Genomic DNA, 6,946 nt, shown 5'->3' on the forward strand with positions numbered 1-6,946 from the left:
AGAAGTTTGGATCAAGAAACATTAGAGTATGCATGGCTGATCGAAGTGCAATTGGGCAAATTAAGCGGGAAGATCACTTCTCCTCAATTACATCATTTTGTTACATCATTAGAGACATTCTTATTAATGGCCAAAAATACCGAGAACAGTTTACGTCCACCTAATTTACCTTTCCAATGCCATCATGGTCTTGCGCCACTGCAGTGTCCAGAGAGCGATATCGATAAACATTATAGGTATATCTTATGTCTTTTACACTAAAAATGATAATAGACTAAAAAATTATTTATCATCTTTATTATTATTGTTGTTAAATAAAGTCTCATGTGACAGGTGTCCAAGTTCTGAAGATATAAAATATAGAATGACAAGATTGTCCATAGATGCTGTTGATTTATACTTACAAGAAGTAGGTACTGCTATACAATTTTGGATATCTCCGATTCGCGTTGCTACTTGTAATCTTCATGGATATCAAGTAAAGTCGGGCGTTACCGCTGTTTTACCTACAATATCTATTCGGCAGTTTGTGTCTGCTGCAGATTATTTTGCAAATACAAGTAATACTAATACAACTGGTAGTGGTAGATCGCATAATAATGCAAGCAGCCGATTGTCAGGTATTTTTCTATTGTTAAATTTTTTCACTCTCTGCAGAGGAATTACCCTGGATTTCACTCAATGATTTATTCAAATAAGATCTATTACCTAGGTCAATGAGAAACGGTTGTATTTCTCAAAAGTTTTTGGGTTTTGATAAAATATTCTAGTATACTCTTTGACAACATTTAGAAATACAATAATTATACAATTATATTATTTGAAACGTTTTTTAATTTTTTTTTTACATTGTCAAATTTGAAGCCGAATCAACCGAAATGTTCGAAGTCAAAAAATTGTCTAGGTTCTTCAATCCCTACGTTGTCTGCGGAAAGTTAAATGTTAATATTTAAATTTTTAATAAAATATTTGGTAAATATATTTTTTACATATGTGTAACAGGTGATGGTTCAGATATATGGCTTGAGGTAGGCTCAATATCTCTGGGTCCAGTTGTTCTAGAAGCTGCAATTTCTCTTCCAACTCCAGAACACAATTTACACTTAGTACAAAATAAATATTTAAAAATGCACGATGAAGCAACAAAACGTTTGTGGTTTCTTTGGCCACAAGAAAGTGGAGTAAAAGCAACGAAATGTGGTTGTATAGGAGGTTGCGTATTTTTTGGCAATAACCGTAACGGACCAAGATTTTTCAAACCAAGCTACCATGATCTTCAGGATGGTATTAATATCGCTGCCTATAGGTGGATATTTATTTTTATAAATTAAACATGCTTATTGATTGATTTAGTAGTGATTTATCATATTTTTTTAAATATAAATTATGTTTATTTATAGAATTCATGAATCTGGTAAAGAGAAAGGATTTGGACAGTCCATTTTGCATGATGGGCAATTGATATTCCACACACCACCATATAGCTTGCAAGATATATCTTTGCAAGATGTATGTTATTCTACGACAGGATTGAAAGTAACAGTCAATCAGGATGGTTCACAAATTCTGAAGAAAAGTATTGAACGTCCAAGGTCTGTGACCGATCATAATAAAGAAGAAAATAATAGTACAAAATTAAACGTTACGTCTGCAAGTCCATTGATATCTAGTGGAGATAGGAAATCGTTGGACAGAAGATTTTCTTATACATCGATGCGGTAATCTTGGGAATTTGCAGTAGCTTTTTTCAATTATTTAAATATTAGATAAACAATTATTTTATTTTGTGATATTGTATGATTTAATTGAAATATTATATTTAGTATTTTATAACCTATATTTAAGTCTTTAAGTCTTTAACGTTAAAATTAAAATAGTACTATTTACCGCATAAGTTGAATGATGCATAAATAATTGAATTAAAAAATAAAGCGTATATAAAAGTTGTCCATATATATATATATATATATATATATATATATATATATATATATATATATGGACAACTTTTACATACGCTTTATTTTATACATATATGTATTTTATACATATATATATATATATAAAACGAAAATTATAAATTCTGTCTTTTGTATCTAAGTGTAATTATATGATTTTTTGTTGCAGTGGGCCGAAAGATGTGCCATATTCTCGTTTAATTGATGCTAGCCCTGTAGCACAGTTACCTCAAAAATTAGATTCTGATTCGAAACTAAATGCAGAACGCAGTAAATCTATCTTAAGTGTACCAGAAATTGAAACTGCACCCAAAAGTAGCATATCTGATTCGAAATTGGCCGTAGATTATTTTACTGCAACAGAGAACGTAGAAACACTTGAATCAAACAGTCCACAATCTTTGCCTACAGTTCCAACTGAATTTAATCTATCTACATCCGCACGATCGACTATAAGAGACAGTAAAGAAATGAATGTATCGGATTCTCATCATTCATTATATGCAAGAACAAATTCGGAAGAACGATTAAAGCAGGAGGTAGAATATAAAAAAGTATTTCTTATGTGTATGACAAATTTTAACTATTTTATTTATTGTAATCGTTTTACATGTACAGGTACAACGTACAGTATCTATGTCGTCTGAAAATCATTCGGAAGCCTTTTATTCAGCCGATGAAGATATGAGTCACGGATTAAGCGGAAGTCGAACGTCTAGTTTACGTCAATCCATCGTCGGTTCTGGCTGTGTTTTAAACCGTAATGACAGTATAAAGAAAAAATTTTCGTCGGACTTATCTATTGTTGAAAGCTCGGCTAACGTAAATATCTCGGCGGATAAAGCGCATACGTTAGAAAGAGCAAAGACACAAATATTAAATACAAAGAGAAGTCCCAGGATTAATAGAAATACTAGTTTTCAAAATAAAATTGATCAAACTGAAAATGGTTTGCAAGATTCATCAGATAGCCATTCGGTATCATCTACCAGTTTTATTTCCGCTGTATCCTCGCAAGAAGATGTCACACTTGTAAATTTGCACATGCAAGTGAATAAACCGATCGTAGATTCACCATTATTGATGTCGAGTTATGTCAGTCATTTAACACAGGTATTTTTGTATTAACTTGAATTCAATTGTGTATTAATATTTTTCTTAATAGATTTGTTAACCAATAATTATATTAATACCTAACAGTATGTATAATTACACATAATAAAAAACATTAGGTTCGTTGCTCAAACTGGAATCAATCGTCATTACCGGCGGGTGGTGATGCATTTACTACTCCTATATTTCAACGTGCGGAAGATGGTAGATTAGTTTACGTTGGTGGACGATATATACCAAAACTTGAAACTGTCACGGAAGGTTTTACATCATTAAAAATGGTGACACGTTCTGACGGCTCGCCTGTTGCAAGTTCATCTAATAAAACACCTACACATCCTTACTTATGGGACGATATAACCCTAAATCAAACGGAAGGTATAGTAATTGTCTATTTAAATATAATTAATTGCATATTTAAACACCCATAAAAATGTTTTGTTGATGTAAATAGATTTCTCAATGTCACAACTAAAATATATTGCTAATTTTGTGTACCTGTTAGAATTTTTATATATAAAATTCGCAAATTCTGCTTCTGTTAGTGGGATTAAGTGCAATACATATGCATTTCACAATATTTATTAATTATTTATGTCATCTACCTCAGTTAATTTTTACAATTTTTCAAGATAATTTTTTTGAGTTTTCAAGATAAATTTTTAATGAGTGAATATGGTTTCAAGAAAAAATCTAACTTATATATTTAGGTGAGGAAGATAATGCGATGCACAATGAGGAGGAATTATTAGCAATATTGCACGAAACTGGACTACGCACAACGGTTATTGTTAAATTCAAAGGCGATGTCGATATTATGTTAAGTCCTATGATTCTGGAATCACTTCAGCGATTTATTGATAGTATTATACCAACCTTGGCCAGTTTACATCCATTGACAATCTTGAATCACCTTCATAACGAATGTATAAGCAAAGTAGAGAATGCAAATATTTTAAAACAGGATCAAAGTTTATCGTATTGGAGTCAAGTTCAAACTAGTTCAAAACGATCTACTGCAGAAAGGAATCTTAAAAATGGGCAAGGTAATGACGAATGTTTGTTTTTACAATATATTTTTCCATATGAATGAAAGTAGTTTGTATGTATGTATTCATGCATGTACGTATGTATGTATATATGTATGTATGTACATACATATGTTATATAATTTGTTTATTTTTAACAGGTAAAGTTGCACTGCAAACAAATGTCTATGAAGAAAGTATTACGACGCAAATACAAGGCAGTATTATCTTACCAAAGGTAACAATAATTTTATATAATAAATGATAATTTTCTATGAATTTCTTATTTACATATTCTTTACATTTAAAATCTTTTTCAGTTAAATCTAACATTGTTACAAGCATCCGTCGTTGAAGAAATTATCTCGTTCTCTGCATTAGAAAATATTCGAGACTTGACATGTGTATCGCTGTTTGCGATTTGTCTCGACGATGTCACTGCGAGATTCTATTTAGGAAAACAAGCTCGAGAAGTTGTTCAAACTTTTCATAAACCGGCAGCATTACCAAATCAGAAGAAGGTAAACAAAATCAGTAAAGCATTTTTATCTGGACATCAAACTACTGCAGTAGTAGCTGATGTGGGAGGAGAAACGGTATATATAGAAACATCGGAGAAACAGCAAGAAGAAATTGTAGTAACTTTAAATATCGGTATATAAATAAATTAATTAATTAATGTTTATACGTATGTACATATTCTATATATACATTGTAAAATTTTATTTTTTGATAGGTAAAGCACATTCTCAATTAAGAAGACTAAGAAATGAATCTTCAATATTGAAGGATGCAGTGATAACTGCTATACCTGCACATTATTCGAAAGTATTATTTACCTGCACAAGAATGACGTCGCCATTAAAATGTGTTGATTATTATTTACATTATTTAATGGACGAAAAAGAAAAGCAGAATGTATGTAGATTGTTTTTTAAAATATTATTTTAATAAAAATTATTTTACTACATATAACACTTTATATACATTTTAGAAACAGACTGGACCACCACAAGCTACTGAAGAATTACTATGGGATGCGGAGAAGATAGATTGGGATTTATTATGTTTGAATGTGGTTTTGAAGGAATTAAATTGAAAGTAGTAAAAAGGTCTCAATTTGAAAAAGGAGAAAACGGCGACAGTGACAAAAAGAATGAGGCTGAAGTATTTTGCACAGACAGTGTTAAAAGTCAAGACGAATTAGATAATAATACCGCTGGTAAAAAAACTATGATTAAATGATATCGCATCAATATTTTGTTTACTTAGTTTACTCTACTTTTAGCATCAGCAGCAATTACTACAGAGGCAGAAACAAAGCCAACAAATGCATCTGCTGGCACTCAAATGAATATGAGCACTACATGCACCAGTCTTACGTCCAAAGTGGCAAACGGCAATACTGTATCGTGTGTTATTGAATTGAAGACGGTATGGTTTAATTTCGCTGCACCTCCACGTACTCCAATAACAAGAAAGATCGATTACACAAGATTAGATTGGAATTTACTTAGTACGGCATCGCCAGCGATAAATGCATGGATGAATCCCAGTAACAAATTTGCAATTCGTATCGTTCATATGTTTAGAACAATGTATCGAAGATCTACCGCAATTGTTGCTTGCCTTATGGCAGAAGCATTGGACGTACAAGGAATACATATGCCTTTAAAGGTATGTAATAAGTTTTGATACAACTACAATGAAAAAAATGTTTTCTGTTAGTTTTTATTAATACTAATTAATATTAATTAATTTTTTATATACAGAGTCGTTATGGAAGATTAACACCTTTAGCGAAAACATTGCAGGAAGATCCTTCCTGTCAATTATGTACTATATTGCAGAATTATGTTTTATTATCTGAAATTATAAATATTGAAGCTAATTTAAAAGAATCTGATTTACCACTTCTGTCTACACTTCGACAGGTAATGATCATTAAAACAATTGATGTATGTCTTTATCAAATATGAAATTTGTATCTTTATTATTATTTTATGAATTTTATCTTTTTATATTATATAGGGTGTCATTGTATTAAGCAGACAATGGAAGAATGTACTTTACACGCCATTATTATTGGAGCATAATTACAAAACTAAACATGTTAAACCATTAAACGTTACATTTGCCGTATCAGATCCTGATGAGGTAAAATATTGTTTACATTTTATAAAAATTGAAAATTATTAATAAATATACAGTGGTTATGATTTGATTCTCAATTTTTTCGAAGATATTGACAAAAACATATGGTATTAAAACACACACACACACACACAAAGTATTAAAAAATTAATAGATTTATATAAAATAAATAGATTTAATAATCTATAATAATAATGTATAAATTATAATAACTTTTATAAATTTCATATTGTCATAATATCTAAGGTATCCAGAAGTTATTAATAGGAAAAGCATAATTTGCTAGAAACTTGTTCTTTCAGCAAATAAATAAGACAGAAGTGGAAGAAGAAATCAATGTAAAAAGGAGTAAGAATCCTTTGATATAAAAAATATTTTTACGAAATTTGTGCATTGTGTAAAATATAACAAAAATAGTTTTACATAATTTTTCTTAAAAATAAACTATTAAAATTTTTAACGCTTTAAAATACTTCTTGCAAAAATGTTATTAAATAACAGCTAAGAAATGTGTTATATACGTATATATGCTTTTAATAAATTGTAATATATGTTGCAATATGCAATTTCATGTTTTATACTTTTAGATTACACACACACACACACACACACACACACACACACACACACACACACACACACACACACACACACACTCTATCTCTCTCCTCTCTCTCTCTCTCTCTCTCTCTC

General features: G+C 30.3%; 1 protein-coding gene across 1 annotated transcript; it reads left to right on the top strand.

The window, feature by feature from the left end:
* Nucleotides 1-6: 6 nt before the first annotated feature.
* On the top strand, nt 7-5,253 carry LOC118648673 (transmembrane protein KIAA1109 homolog). Its single transcript, XM_036295040.1, has 12 exons — nt 7-236; nt 334-620; nt 1,003-1,306; nt 1,401-1,718; nt 2,128-2,497; nt 2,577-3,071; nt 3,191-3,449; nt 3,782-4,117; nt 4,261-4,337; nt 4,420-4,753; nt 4,836-5,017; nt 5,094-5,253. The coding sequence occupies exons 1-12, from the start codon at nt 127-129 to the stop codon at nt 5,196-5,198; spliced, it is 3,177 nt and encodes a 1,058-aa protein (XP_036150933.1). The 5' UTR covers nt 7-126; the 3' UTR covers nt 5,199-5,253.
* The last annotated feature ends 1,693 nt before the right edge of the window (nt 5,254-6,946 follow it).

This window comes from Monomorium pharaonis, unplaced genomic scaffold (assembly GCF_013373865.1).
Source record: "Monomorium pharaonis isolate MP-MQ-018 unplaced genomic scaffold, ASM1337386v2 scaffold_587, whole genome shotgun sequence".
Lineage (NCBI taxonomy): Eukaryota > Metazoa > Arthropoda > Insecta > Hymenoptera > Formicidae > Monomorium > Monomorium pharaonis.

Bases quoted from the DNA above. Each gene is read 5' to 3' on its own strand.
- LOC118648673 (XM_036295040.1), top strand. From the start codon at position 127: ATGGCCAAAAATACCGAGAACAGTTTACGTCCACCTAATTTACCTTTC. The intron at 3,072-3,190 runs GTATTTTTGTAT...AAAAAACATTAG, and splicing joins ATGTCAGTCATTTAACACAG to GTTCGTTGCTCAAACTGGAA. The intron at 4,118-4,260 runs GTAATGACGAAT...TATTTTTAACAG, and splicing joins GAATCTTAAAAATGGGCAAG to GTAAAGTTGCACTGCAAACA.